The sequence below is a fragment of the Eublepharis macularius genome, chromosome 10 (assembly GCF_028583425.1).
Source record: "Eublepharis macularius isolate TG4126 chromosome 10, MPM_Emac_v1.0, whole genome shotgun sequence".
NCBI lineage: Eukaryota > Metazoa > Chordata > Lepidosauria > Squamata > Eublepharidae > Eublepharis > Eublepharis macularius.
Window position 1 is genome coordinate 90056281 of NC_072799.1, and position 15075 is coordinate 90071355.

Here is a 15075-nt window from a genome sequence, read left to right on the forward strand (position 1 = left end):
GGATGTCGGCAAAAATTGCGCAAGGAAGCCGGCAGCCTTCCGTGAGTATTGCGCTGCTAAGGACGTGTGAAAACGGCCCTGGTCTAGTTGCTCCCCGTTGTCTAAAATGGTGACTTCATTGGAGCAAAATGACTTCTTGTGTTCATTATGTATGTGCGTGCATTCAAGTCACAACTGAAGGTGCTTTCGAAGCGAGCGAGAAGCAGAGTTGGTTCGCCTTTGCCCAGTCGTTCTTGGTGGTCTCCCACCCAAGTTCGTCTGACCCTGCTTAGCTTCCAAGATCTAATGAGATCTTGGCCGCACCATGCCATCTTCCCTCTTTTGTCTTCATTAACGTCTTTTAAATAATTGTTAAAAGGCATAGAATTTAATATTGAGCTAGGCAGGTTCGTTAACATAATTTCTCTGTTATGTGTTCGTAGTGATTTTTTCCTGTACATTTACAAGTAGGCTTATCTATTGTTTTTTCTGCTGTAGTTCATAAAATATTTTGAGTGGGAGACAAAAGGACCAGTTTTTGAGGACTGACAAAGCGATTGACTCACCCGATGACAGAGATCAGGTGACTCAGCCTCCCGATGGTATAGTTTCCCCATGTGGAAAATGAGAATCCTGATATGATCTTTTTTTAGAAAAGCAGGGTTTGAGATGTAGAAATGAATATGCTTAAGCTCAGGCATGAATAGTGTATGTAGGTTAATGAAAGGAAGGGGCGGGTAGGTCAGGGGGATTCTTGTCTCTATTTGCAATCATGCCTATAAATCCACCTTGCCGTGAACAAGTGTAGATACATTCCTGGCTGTCCTTTCAACATGAGGATTGTTAGTTGACTCCCATGCCATCCCATTTTGTTGAATGTGTGGCATGTTCCTGGCTGCCTCTACCACCACTACCCCCCACCAATAACCAGAGGGTTGTTGAAAAGTGTGAGGTGTCAGATCTAGAGTTGCTTTTCCCCCAGTGGGGGCGAGGGAATCCCAGGCTCCAACCCGCCACCCTCCACCACCACTCACCTGGCCAGCAGGGGGAAAAGGCGGGAGAACAGGCCTCCCAGGTGCACTCCTGGGGTGGCGCAACGATGTCACCAGGGCTTTTTTTCTGGGAAAAGAGGTGGTGGAACTCAGTGATGGAACTCCGGACCGCACAATGACGTACTTTGGGTCAGCTGGAACAAGCGGGGAGTTTTTTAAAGTTTAAATTGCCCTCAGTGAAAATGGTCACATGGCCGGTGGCCCCGCCCCCTGATCTCCAGACAGAGGGGAGTTTAGATTGCAATCTCAACTCCCCTCTGTCTGGAGATCAGGGGGCGGGGCCACCAGCCATGTGACCATTTTCAAGAGGTGCCGGAACTCTGTTCCACCGCGTTCCCGCTGAAAAAAAGCCCTGGATGTCACGTCTAGGAGTGATGTCATCGCACTGCCCTGACAGCATGTCTGTGCTTCACAACAGGCCAATTTGGGCCCCAAGTGGGCTGAATCGTGCCCATTTGGGGCCCAAATCAGCCTGGTGTGAAATGCCAGGTCCCGTCCCCCCACCACCAGGAGCATGAGGGGACCTGGCAATCCTAACCAGATCCCTATATGTTACGGTGTATCTATCTATTCTCTAGAAAGCTGTTGAGGTGACCTTCACATTGCAAATTTTGTATGAGAGGTACAAAATTAGTCGTTTTCAGGCTTTTCTAGTAATCAAGATATGGTAATGTTTGTGTGAGACAGTGCTGTTTAAGCAGTTACTTCAATGGGCTTAGAATGGTGTGGTTCACTTTTCTATCTACCAAATTTCACCTTTCTATCTACTACAGAAGTAGCCTAATGAACTTGGTATCCACATTGAAGCTGAAGTGTCATTTGTGTATTATTGTGACTTTTGTGTATTATTCCTCTACTAAAACATTATACTGGTAGCCTTGTGGAAATTCATTAGATGTGTATAATGTTGTTCTGACTACTGAGTGAAAGGCTGAAAGGCATAAATATCCTAACAAACCAAAGAGCCGAGTGCCTGAAACTCTCTCTTTAGTTGAGATTGTGCCTTCTCGGTCTGTTGGCTTGACAGACTGGCTAAGCGAGGGTTGGTGGGGGCAGAGAGAGCTCTCTGACTATTGGTATTATGGAAATTTGGGAGGGATGACAGTTTGAAACTCCCACAGCTATTGCAGACAACATGAGCCATTGGCCTCTCAGTCTCTAAAGAATGTTTTTAATGAGTACTGTTGCCACATGAGGAGATAGTTCAGCAGTGAGCATTGTTGAAACGGAGGTATCGAGACTGAGGTCTGTTTCCACAGGTGAGTTTGGCTGTGCAGGATAATTTTCTAAGAACTGCTTTTCCCTCAGAGTTTGAGATGAGCTCTTCAGGTGCCTTAGATTGAGAATTGTGATAAAGGGCAAAGCTGATTTGACATAAGAATTGCCATACTGTGCCAGGTCAGTCGCATATCGGCTCAACATTTGGCATATCAGGAGTGGATGTCTGTTTGAGTTTGAGACGAACTGTGATGGGGGATGTCTGTTCCCTGTTGTTGATACCAGAATTTGGTAAACAGAGTATCTTGTTTCTGAATATGGAGGTTGTATAATTGGCTGTCATGGAAAGTACCTACCAGTACTCCTGTCCTCCAGGTAGATGTACAACCTTTTTGGTAATTACTTCTGCTAGAGGACCTCATGTTATATGGAAATAAGTTTCATAGTTTAAATATGATATAAAAATGGTACCTTTGTCTTAAATGTGCTGTGTTTACGGAAATTTTATATTCTCCACACAAGCTTATGGCTTTGTAAATTATGTCCCTCCTCATTATTTCTTCTGATTTAAAAATAAGTATTATTTAATCCCTTATTACAAGGAAGCCTATCCATTCCTCTTGATAGTTTTAACTGACCCTTTTCAGTCTTTTCCTGCTGTTCCCAATTCTACCTTATTATTTGGCAAAAGTATATTGTAGGTGCATCATAAAACAATATGACTTTTTGTTATTATGGCAAGCAATGATCCCAAAATCTCTCTTTGCTGAGCAGCTACACCCAAGTCAGAACTCATCATTGTGTATTTATGAGAGAAGATTTTTATTTCAGCATCAATAGTTTTTAAGCTTTCTAAAGTGGGACTCACTTCTAAATTTATTCTACCTTTTGCGACTCGACGACATAGTTCTGCAGCTGGCCAGCAGTATTGGTTTGGAAGGCTGTGGGCATAGGCTGTGCCTGTCACCTGCTGTGCCTCAAGTGGCTGGGAATGAGGCAAACTGGTGAGAATGAATGGGAGTTCAGGATGAAGGAGGGGAAGAGAGAATATGGCAGCTCTGCTGTCTTTTCTCTTTTTTCCAGTACTGGGAGAAGGGGGCCCGGAGCTTTCTCCTCCAGCCCAGGAGTTTGAGCCTTGCAATCCACTAGTAAGAGAGTCTTAACTCACTTTTGCATCATGACCCACAATTTGAGAACCACTGCAGTATGTGTTATATTGCCCCTATTTACAGTTGCTAGCCTCCAGGTAACGGCTGGAGATCTCCCGGAATTACAATTTATCCCCAGGTGACAGAGATCAGTTTCCCTGGAGAAAATGACTTGTGTTAAAGGGTGGTAGGGTTTCCATGTCCCCTAACTCTCCTGGTGGGATGGGGGGACCCAGCTCTTACCTTCCTGGTGCTGTGTGACACTCCTTGTGTTTGCACGATAATGTCATTTCCAGGAAACGATGTCATTGCGCAAGGCTGAGGAGCATGTGCGTGCTTTGCTGCGAGCTGATTTGCGAAGCTTGGGAGCCCTTCCCTCCTTAGAAGATCTATCCTCTTTTCCTTGCCCCATTTCAGAGTCTGCACTCACTTCTCAAACCTCCTTGCCAACTTTCCTCAGTCCTCCTGCCCGTGTTAAAACCGCTCTCTCCGTTAGGACTCCGTCCCTCAACTCTTCACACTGGATTCCACTCTCTGCTAGGACTGGCAGACATCAGCACTGGCCCCTGGGAGCGTGCCTTTCCCCCCACCAACCAACCATATACTATGACAAGTATGTGCCTTGTCCCACAAATCCTCAGCTCCACCCTTCATTTTTATAAGGGAGTGTTTAACTGAGTTCATACAAAGAAACTGGAAATATTAGTTCCAAAATAGATGTTTTTCTATGTCTGAAGAAAATGGTTCTTGAAAGAAGTCGAGTCAGTCAAACAGAGTGTGCAAGGAGACACCCACTCACACAGACGCTGCTGTCTTTCTCAGAGCTAAACTACATGAGACGCCTGACACATGTTAGGTTCCCGCAAGTTCCCCTGGAAAGTGCAGTTGGGCCCCGCCCCTGAGCTCCCAGAGGAAAACCTGAGCGAGGCCTGACTACACTTCCCAGGTGAACTTGTGGGAACATGACACGCGTTGAGCGTCTTGTGTGGTTTAGCTCTTAGATTCTTCTGTTAAAGAGGCTTCACTAAGGCTTGGTATACACAGTCAGCAGAATGAGGTGCTAGAATGCTGATAGCCCATTGACTTCAGAGGACTTTAGAAGAGTATAATCACCGTGCTTAGATCTGCACTGCAAAACATTGGAATGTCCTGTTCTTCATACCAGCCAGGCTACAGGTGACGTGCCATTGCAGACCTTAGCTGAACAAAGTGTTGACCTTTTTGTCTAATGTTTAACCCTTGTTAATTTCCGAGTTACTGTGTTAGGAATGTAATTTCCTGGGCTTCACTGCAAGTTGCTAAGTTCACCAGCAAGCTTATTTTTACCACCATGCATCAGTGGCCCCGCAAAACATAACATGTTCGCTTACCCTTGGCAGAACTGGATCGTCAATGGCTGTGGCAAGATTGAGCAAGTGGTTGAAATGAATACGAACACTATCCTAGAAGAGATTCTGATTAAAAGATCACAACAGAAGAAGAGGACATCTCCTTTAAATTACAAAGAGAGACTTTTTGTGCTTACAAAATCCATGTTGGCGTATTACGAAGGTCGACCAGAGGTAAGTGGCCGGGTTTTATATTTCACTTCCCCTTTGGTGGGTCCTTGAGAGGAGATTTGCTTTTGTAGTTGCTTTTGCTCTGATTTAATTTTGTTTTCTGAACTTTTTTATTGATGGTGGAGGTATCTTAGCAAGTTGGGAGAAATTAAAATTTTTATACTGGAAACTTACCTCTTCCCTGGAACAAACTAGGTTGTACTGTAAATATATTTATCAATATGAACATGGAAAGAACAGGGATAATTTTTTCCCATGCAGTATGGCATTCATACCAATACATAGTAATTGGATTGCTACTAATTGCAGAGGAATAAAATATAGTATGTTACGTTTATGTTTGATTTTCCAAAATGCAGGCTGAAACACAACCTATTTCCCCCAGTCTAGAATATTACAGAAGTTGCTGTGGCACACCGGTTACAAACAGATGTCATTACGGATATCAAAAAATGTTTCAGATTTCCTGTTGTGCAACCTCTGAGCATGAGCAGTAAGGCCACCCCCCTTTTCACATTATCTTCACAACATGGAAGCTGCTGCACAGCTCTTTTTATGTTGTTCAGGTAATGTGAAAAGCCCCAAGACATGCAAGAGGAATCCACATTGTGGTTCCTATCCATACCAATGTCGATCCAATTTCTGGGAGTGGAAAGACTGGTGGAAAAAGGAGTCATGACCTGGGTTTCTCTCATAGCCTGGGGCTTCTGGTGTTACCTGAGTCGCTCAGAAACCATCTGGGCTAGGGCAGCTTCATGGTACAAATGTTTGGCTGCAATCCTAAGAACATGTTCCTGGGAGTAAGCCCCATTAATATAATGCAACTTCTTTCTGAGAAGACTTGCTTAGGTCCCTTTGTCTGGGAGTTGTAAGGTAAAGGGAACAGGAGCAGTGAAGCTTGACAAGGGAGGGTAATTTCTTTAGGCTGAAGAAGTGGAAATGGGTAGACTTAAGTTGGTTTCTATCACTGTTCAAAAGCACAGAGATAAGAGGAGGGCCTTCAGAAGCTACTGTGTAGAGGTTAGAATGTTGGACTAGGGACTGGGGAGTTGCTGGTTCGACACCTGCCATAAACCTTTTCAGGTGACCTTGGACAAGTTCTTTCTCAGCCTGACTTCACAGAGTTGTGAGAATAAAATGGAGGTGAGGAGAATCATGTACTCTTCCCAGGGCTTTTTTTCTGGGAAAAGAGATGGTGGAACTCAGTGGGTTGCCCTCGGAGAAAATGGTCACATGGCTGGTGGCCCCGCCCCCTGATCTCCAGACAGAGGGGAGTTTAGATTGCCCTCTGCGCCGCCAAGTGGCGCGGAGGGCAATCTCAACTCCCCTCTGTCTGGAGATCAGGGGGCGGGGCCACCAGCCATGTGACCATTTTCAAGAGGTTCCGGAACTCCGTTCTCCCGTGTTCCTTCTGAAAAAAAGCCCTGACTCTTCCCTATGCTCCTTGGAGCTAGGGTGGGGTAAACATTCTCTCATTAAAAAAGAAATTAAAATAAAAGAAGTGGAGGCCCCTGTGTGAATTCAGTATTAGGAAAAGGTTTTGCCTGTTCCAATATTTGACGCTTCTTTAGAAGTTGTAATTTTGAATAAGGGGCGGGGGACAGGAGGAGCATGACATCCATGATTCAGTGCTTTATGGTAAAAAAACAAGAACCCATTGGAAGAAAGGCCTTCAGTTATGTGGACGGAGTAGAGAGTAGTCTTCTTATTTGGGGCTGTATTGTTTTTTATTGTGAAATGGCGCTAGGCTCCAAAGGAACAGTAAGCTGCTTGGATTCCTTCTGCTCTGCTCTTTTACTTTCATTTGTGACTGGGGGGGGGGGTGGAGAGGAGAGAGAGAGAGAGAAAATGAGTGAATGATGAGTGGTGCTGGGCTCCAAAGGAACAGTAAGCTGCTTTGATTTCTTCTGCTGTGCTCCTTTACTTTCATTTGTGACTGGGGGGGAGAGAAAATGAGTGAGTGCAAGCCGAGTGGTGCTGAGCTTCAAAGGAACACAAGCTGCTTGGAATTCATGCTGCTTTGTTTTCATTTGTGACTTGAGAGAGTGAGTGAGTGGGTGCAAGCAGGGCTGGCTCCCCAGAGGAGGGTAAGCTGCTTTGAGTTCATTCTGCGTTAAGGAAATACCTGGAGACTTTTGTGAAAAGGGGCCTGAGGGGTGGATGTTGCCTTCTGACACACTTCCAGTGATGTCAGGGGGTGTGGCATATGCTAATGAGTTATGCTAATGAGTTCCTGCAGTTCTTTTTCTAGGAAATGACCTCTCTCTCTCTCTCTCTCTCTCTCTCTCTCTCTCTCTCTGTGTGTGTACACACACACACATACACACACTTTTAGGTTGTTACTTAACCCCTTTTGTTCCCCTGCTTGTTTGGGTTGAGTTTGTGAGGTACCCCCCCTTTTTTTCTTCCTTGCCTGGGGAACCACTCCTGGAGCCAGGCTGGAAATGCAGTTTTAGAGGAGAGCCGGTGGCTACAACAGCCATGCTCCCAAGCCTCCCTGATGGATCGCCAGCTGCCTGAAAGGGAAACGGAGACATGCGCAGCGATGGCAAGCCACAGCCATGTCTTCAGCACCTTGGGGGAGTGTTCATGGCTCATGGGAGGAGGCGGCCCCATCAACACAGGGGCTACCCGTAATAGATTGACTAATACCCCTCCAGCGAGGAAGTGCTCTTTCACTGCTCAGGCAGTCTTGCTGCTGTGGTTGAATGGAGCGCCTGTAAGGGAAACACTCCAGGCCACCTTTAAAGGCAAGTTAGGAGAGCCAGTACCTGGGCACCCTGGCCCACAGCCATGCTCTGTCCTCTGCCCAGAGGGTGGGTGGGAGTCCAGCTGAGGGAGCCTGTGTGCAACTCGGTCATGAGCTGCAGGCATCCCCTGCCCCCTCCCCATTTAAGGCAGCTCTGTTGATCACGGTTGCCTGGGTGGTTCCCTCTTTGTCAGGCATAGGGCAAGGTGCCTAGAGGGGAGGATCTGGCCTCCCCCCTTGCTGTCAGCTTCAATCCTAGAGGGCACCATTTGAGGGGAGGCACCAGCCCATGTGTGAGGGGAATGAGAGAGAGACCGCTGAGGATGAGTGAGCTGGAGCATTAGGCTGCCCTGCTCGTTTTCACCTGTCAGTGCGTCCTCGTCCCTTCAAGGCAAGACACTGGAGACGAGCTTTGTGTAAAGGTTCTGTAATAGGAGATGTCCGTCGGACATTCTGGACTTTGCTCCCCACTGCCCATGTGTGTGTGGAAATTGCTCACCCTGTTTTGCAAAGTGCCCACTCGGTGTTCTTCCTGCCACTGAGGTGCTGTGCTCTCTACGGGCCAAGCTACACATAACGAATGACACTTGAACGGCAAGTGTATTTCTCCCTGTTCACTAGCCCTCCACTCAATCCACTTGCCGTTCAAGTGTCATTCGTCATGTGTAGCTTGGCCCTCAGTCTCCATGGTAGGGAGCTCTCGGGCAAAACCTCATGCCTCGTCCCTACTTACTGAGTTCATGGGTGCCCTGGCAGGAGCCGGGGGGGGGGGTTTGTGTTTGGGAGCTGAGGAAGGCGCTTGGACTCTGCAGGGTCACAAACGGATTGGTCGCAGTTTTAGTCTTTATCCTGCGCTCCTCTGGGCCATTTAGGTGGGGGTGGCAGCCAACTTTTTCTATAACATGGACTTTTATGGGCTACGCCACCTTTTTCATGGCGTAACTTTCTGTGGCAGTTGGGGGCATTCCTAAGGCTGAAGTAGCTTAGGGAACCGACTCACTCATCCCCTGACCCACTCCCTCCCCTGCTAGCACAGAGTTTATGCTCCAGATCTGCCGACACCAGACCACTACAGCCCCCCCACGGTTGTCAGACTCAGGCAGGGTGCCACCAAGGAACTCTGCCAGTGTGACCGAAGTTTACAGTGACATAAATGTCAGATACACGGTCATAGGGGCTTGTCGGCTCCCTGAGCGCTTTCGGGCCTCCGTTTTTAGGATTGTGCTGTAAGGAGAAGTCTGTGATAATCATGGTCATAGCTGGGGTATTAATAACGTATGGTCTCAGGCTGGAGTCCATAAATCCTGATACTCCTTCTGTGATGGTGCTTATGCTCGAGACAATGGGACATCCAGGGTTGTAAAGTTTGTGTCTGTTTGGCAAGAGGTAGGTGCCCGGTTGCGGTTCCCAGGGTGCATCTGTATAAATTTGTTCCTGTATATATGTTGGGACTTTCTTCATGATTTTGTTGAGTGCCTGCTGGTATTCATGTGTGGGATCTGAGGTTAGCAGCCTGTAGAAACTGGTGTTGGAGAGTTGTCTTGGAGCTTCTTGTATGTAGTCTGTCTTGTCCATCATGACAATGGCTCCTCCCTTGTCAGCTTTCTTTATTATAATATCCAGATTGTTTCTCAGGCTGCTTATGGCATTTCTCTCTGAGCGGCTGGTATTTTTTGTTAATTATTTCAGCTTGGGCTCAGCGACAGACGCATTCTATGTATACATCTAGTGTAGGATTGAGGGCTTCAGGAGGGGTCCACATGGAGTCCTTCTTTCTGTAGTGTCAAGGGGGAGCTAATTGGTCACCCTTATACTCTTCATTGGTGGAAGGGCGAGGAGGCAGCTGTTCAGCAGTGGATTGTGGAAGCTGTGAGGAGGCTGTCGGTCTGAGTGTGTTCTGTTCTGTGCTGTGGTGAAAGTATTCCTTCAAGTGTAGGTGGCGGAAGAAGGCCTCCAGGTCTCCACAGAGCTGTATTGTCTGTGTAGGGTTAGTGGGATGGAAGGATAATCCTCTTGAAAGAACAGAATCCTCTGCTAAGCTGAGGGTATGCTGGGAAAGGTCAACAATATTGCTGCTAGGATTGCTGTTATGACTAGTTGTGGCTTGTAAAATGTTGGAAAGTTTTTTGTCTTTCTGCTTTTATAGAGAAGTAAGTTGCGTGTTGTAGATGCCTTGTCTCCTGCTGTGAAATTGCTCTGGAAAGCGTTGATCCTGTAGATCAGAGAAGTTCAGTGAGTTGATCCTTGATCAGTTTCTGTTTCTGGTACAAGACACTGGCCAAATGTTTCAGTAACGTCTTGGAAAATGTATGACACAAACTCTCACCATAGTTAGTGAGGTAAGTGGATTTGCAGAGGGTATTTTATTCCCAGTCCCTTTGGTATTATTGTATGTTGAGATTAACAGCTCTCTGTAATATAATAAACATCTTTGTTGGAAACTGGAAGCAGATAGACTGAAGACTCAAAGCCAAGCTACAAGTGACGCCTTACACAGGTTGGACACTTGTCAGCTTCCCTCAAGTTTTGATGGGAAATGTAGGCATCCTGGTTTTACAGCTTGGCTCTCCATTACAGCTGCAAGACCAGGATGCCTACATTTCCCATCAAAACTTGAGGGAAGCTGACAAGTGTCCAACCTGTGTCAGGCGTCACTTGTAGCTTGGCTCCCAGGCTTAGGGTTGCCAGGCCCCCTCCATCTCCCAGTGGGGGATCGGGGCCTGGCTCTTACCTCTGTTCCGAGGGGGGGGGTGCGCTCCCGCGAAATGCGATGACGTCACTTCCGGGAAGTGATGTCATTACGCTGTGCACGCACCCCCCCCCAGCATGCTCACGCTCCACAGGGGCTCGTGTTGGGGGCTGCTGTAGAGTGCAGGAATGCTCCTGCACTCCACAGTCGTCCAAAACGCGCCCACAGATCGGGTCCGTTTTGAGGCACTGTGGAGTGCAGGAGCGCTCCGCAGCGCCTCAAAACAGCCCCATTTTGGCCTGGATTGGGCCCATTTTGAGCTGGTGTGGAGCGCGGGAACGCTCCTGCGCTCTGCAGTGTCCGAAAACGGGCCAAATCCATGCCAAAATGGGCCCGATCTGCAGCCATTTTGGTGCGGATCGGGCCCATTTTGGGGTGCTGCGTTGCACATGAGCACTCCTCCGCAATGGCTCAAAATGGGCCCAATCCGGGCCAAAACGGGGCCATTTTGAGGCACTATGGAGCGCAGGAGCGCTCCTGCACTCCGCAGCACCTCAAAATGGGCCTGATCCACGGGAGCGCGCAGCTCCACAGGGGAGCGCGCAGAGAGGGTGCGCACCCCCCCCCCACTGGCCAGGTAAGTGGGGGCGGGGTGTGTGGGGGTGAGGGTGGGGGATCCCCCACCCCCACCGGGGGTCTGGCACCCCTACTCAGGCTCAACAGTAACCAATTTATACTTGTAGAAACCACTCCCACTTTTACAACAACCAATACAATGTACGCAGCTAGAATCCTTCGTTTGCATTAACTGTATACAAGTATCTACTTTTGAACACAGTGATTGGACTACAAAGCAACAGTTCTGATTGGCCGTGCCGGCACCCAAACACCAATAGCTTTGTAGGCATCAGGAGCCTTCGTTCTACTCAAGCAATTCATAACAAGTATAACGTTCAGTCTTCTGCATTTGTTGAGAAAATGTCTGTTTGTACCTGTATCTGAAGAAGTGAGCTGTGGCTCACAAAAACTCATCCCCTACCACAAATATTGTTAGTCTTATAGGTGCTACTGAACTCTGTTTCTTTTCTGCTGCCACAAACAGACTAACACAGCTACCCATCTTGATCTATCTTCTGTGAGATGGAGTTTCATGGTTTACTTCAATCTCAAAATAGGATAGACCTGTTTCTTTCAGTCCCTGTTTTGACTCAAACATTGAACAGCATCATCTCACTCAAAGATCACATATCAAAGTTACCCTAAAGTTCCATACTACACAGGAAATCAAAGCATTCTCCCCCCTCCCCCCAAATCCCAGGAAAAGCTAGTGCAGACTGCTGTGATTAGACTGGTGCTTGAGGCCAGCTATCAGGTTTCGGAATATGCGACACCGATATTACCCCAACTACACTAGCTACCAATCCATTCCTGAGCACAATTTGAGGGGTTGGTTTTGGCCTTTAAAGACCTGCATGGTTTGGCACCAGAGTATCTGAAAGACTGTCTTCTCCCATATGTTCCTGCCTAGGAATTAAGATCACAGGGAGACACCCTTGTGACTGTCCCATCAGCTAAAGAAGCTCCCCTGTTGTGTGCACAGGAGAGGTTATTTTTGGTGGCAATCCCACCATTATGGAACTGCATCTCCAGGGAGGTGCGCCTGCCCCCTCACTGCTGATCTTCAGGAGGCAGCTGAAGATGTTTTTATTTAGACTTTTCCTTTATTGCTTTTAATTAACTTTGTTTCTATATGTATTGACACTCCTAAACTGTGTTTTACAACTTTGTTTTTATTCATTTTATTATTGTTATTTTATTTACAATGTAAGCAGGGCTTTTTTTCTGGGAAAAGAGGTGGTGGAACTCAGTAGGTTGCCCTTGGAGAAAATGGTCACATGGCTGGTGGCCCCGCCCCCTGATCTCCAGATAGAGGGGAGTTGAGATTGCCCTACGCACTGCTGAGCGGCGCGGAGGGCAATCTCAACTCCCCTCTGTCTGGAGATCAGGGGGCGGGGCCACCAGCCATGTGACCATTTTCAAGAGGTTCCGGAACTCCATTCCACCGCGTTCCTGATGAAAAAAAGCCCTGATTGTAAGCCACCTTGAGTTCCTGTAACAGAAATATGGCTAATAAATGTTTAAAATAAATAATTAAATACATAAAAACAGCATTATACAAACTCCACTCATGAAGGTGGCAGTGCCTGCTAGGTGCAGAGGTCCTTTTAGGATTTGAGTATATTTCTGAATATAAGCTTGAGTATGATCAGAGGAATTGTGATTATCTAATGTTTTGCCATACATAAAAATATTCATTCCACAGCATTCTTAGAAAATATGTTAAATAAAACCAAACATTATTTAAACTCATATTTAAAAATATTTCACTCATTCCAAAAAGAGAAAATGTTTCATACAAGTTTTGTTTCAGTATTTCTCAGCATTTCCCATTTTCCTTTTGGAAAAAATGAAATAAACCTCTGGTGTGGGGTGGGGAACCTATTTTAATTCCAAAATGTTCAGCTTTTGTTTCTGGGTCTTGAACACCTTTTTGAACCCCGAAGTCTGGCATCCCCACCTTGCAAGTAAGAAAGCACTTACGGGGGTTCATTTTTCTGAATAATTTGGGCATGGAATGAACCACTTGACTTCTCTCATGGGGCAAATAGAAATTGTCCCTAATCCATCCAGTTGACCCAAAGCTTATCTTTTGCAGCAGCTCTTCACCACGTTACCACTTTGCAAATATCCATGGGACATAAAAATATGGCAAATCAGCTTTTCAGATCAGGAGTTTTCTGCAGACGGTTATTTGTATGCTGTTTTTCCTGCAGCATCTACTTTCAGTTACGTTCCTTCGTTCAATATCTCCTGCTTGTCCTGCAGTTTAGTTTAGGAGTCCAATTTAAAAATAGACACTGTGCAAGCATAAAGTCCCTGGAGTCACGTGCGGATCAGGCCTGAGTCAGTTACTGTAAAGAGAACTGTCAAGGTCCTAAGATAATTACCTTCATGAACAAAGAAGCTCTTCATACCTAAAAGGGAAGGTGATTGGAATTATATAAAGGCTAGTTTATTCTGCCCTATGTTTACTCAGCAATGAAGGAAGGCATGTCATACAATACGTAGTCCCAAACCGGGTAAGTTCTGTATGTGAAGATGTGCAGCTGCCTTATATTGAGTCTGATCACATGTCTAACAAATTCAGAAATTTTTTCTATAACCAGCAGAGTCATAGTTTTTCTTTGGGAGTGTATATGTGTGTGTGTGTGTGTGTGTGTGTGGAGAGTGCCCTAAAGTCATAGCTGACTTACGGTGACCCTCCTGGTGGGGTTTTCATGGCAAGAGACTAACAGAAGTGGTTTGCCATTGCCTGTGTGTTTTACTTGATTGAATATAAATGATTTTCAGAAGAGTTTGTAGCCTCACTCCTACGTATAGTCTGATTTGACTATAAGATAGTATTGATTTTTTAAAATTATATTTTTTCAGGTTATGAGATTGCAAGGTTTTTTAGATTTTGAATAACAACAACATACGATTTATATACCACCCTTCAGGACAACTTAACACCCACTCAGAGTGGTTTATAAAGTTTGTCATTATTATCCCCACAACAATCACCCTGTGAGGTGGGTGAGGCTGAGAGAGCTCTGAGAAAGCTGTGGCCTACCCAAGGTCACCCAAGGTCACCCAGCTGCCTTCAAATTGAGGATTGGGGAATCAAACCTGGTTCTCCAGATTAGAGTCCCGCACTCTTAACCACTACACCCCACACTAAGAGTGGTTTAGAAAGTGTGTTATTATCCTTCCCTCCTGGGTGGTTCCATATGAAGTAATAGATCCGAGAACGGTTGATAATGAACAACAGTGCTTAACGTATAAGGAGATAACAAGAATAGAATCTTCTAAAATAAGAATAAAGACGCAACAAGAGTTGTCTCCAAACTACGACTGGTTTCAATATAGACAAATCAGGGATCTTTACTACTCGGACTGTGTGAAGGGAGGGATAAGAATGGAGAATTCAGACTTAGAGAAAGTAATTTTACAAGAAGATAAAAAGGAAATCTCTAAGATTTACAAAGTGTTGTTAAAATGGTATACGGAAGATGAAGCAGTTAAAGTGCAAATGGTGAAGTGGGCTATAAACTTTAATAAAGAAATAACAATGGAGGCGTGGGAATACTTATGGAAAAATACATTGAAGATTACGACATGTACCAATATCAAAGAGAATCTCTACAAAATGATTTACCATTGGTACTTGACACCAAAGAAAATTGCGCTAGGGAATTTGAATATGTCTAACAAATGCTGGAAATGTAAAAAGCATGAGGGATCTTTGTATCACATGTGGTGGACTTGTGAGGTAGCTAGGCAGTACTGGGGGAAAATAATAAGAGTAATGAATGAGATTTTACAATTTCAAGTCAATAAGAACCCAGAACTCCTGCTACTGAACTTGGGAATAGAGGACATTCCAGCACAATACAGGACATTGTTATTCTATATGACAGCAGCAGCTAGGCTTTTGTATGCGCAGAAGTGGAAAGTACAAGAAGTGCCAACTATTGAGGATTGGATTTATAAATTGCTGTACATGGCGGAGATGGATAAAATGACAAGAAAATTGAGAGACCTTGATCCAGGACAGTTTAACACGGACTGGGAAAAGCTG

At 45.8% G+C, this 15075-nt stretch overlaps 1 protein-coding gene across 1 annotated transcript in view; it reads left to right on the forward strand.

Moving 5' to 3' along the window:
• The window catches only part of TEC (tec protein tyrosine kinase), an 81290-nt gene that overhangs the window by 21824 nt on the left and 44391 nt on the right, over window positions 1-15075 (forward strand). Inside the window, exon 2 of the mRNA XM_054989987.1 lies at window positions 4777-4959. Coding sequence (XP_054845962.1) covers window positions 4822-4959 — 138 coding nt within the window. The 5' untranslated portion in view covers window positions 4777-4821. The remainder of the gene's footprint in view (window positions 1-4776; window positions 4960-15075) is intronic.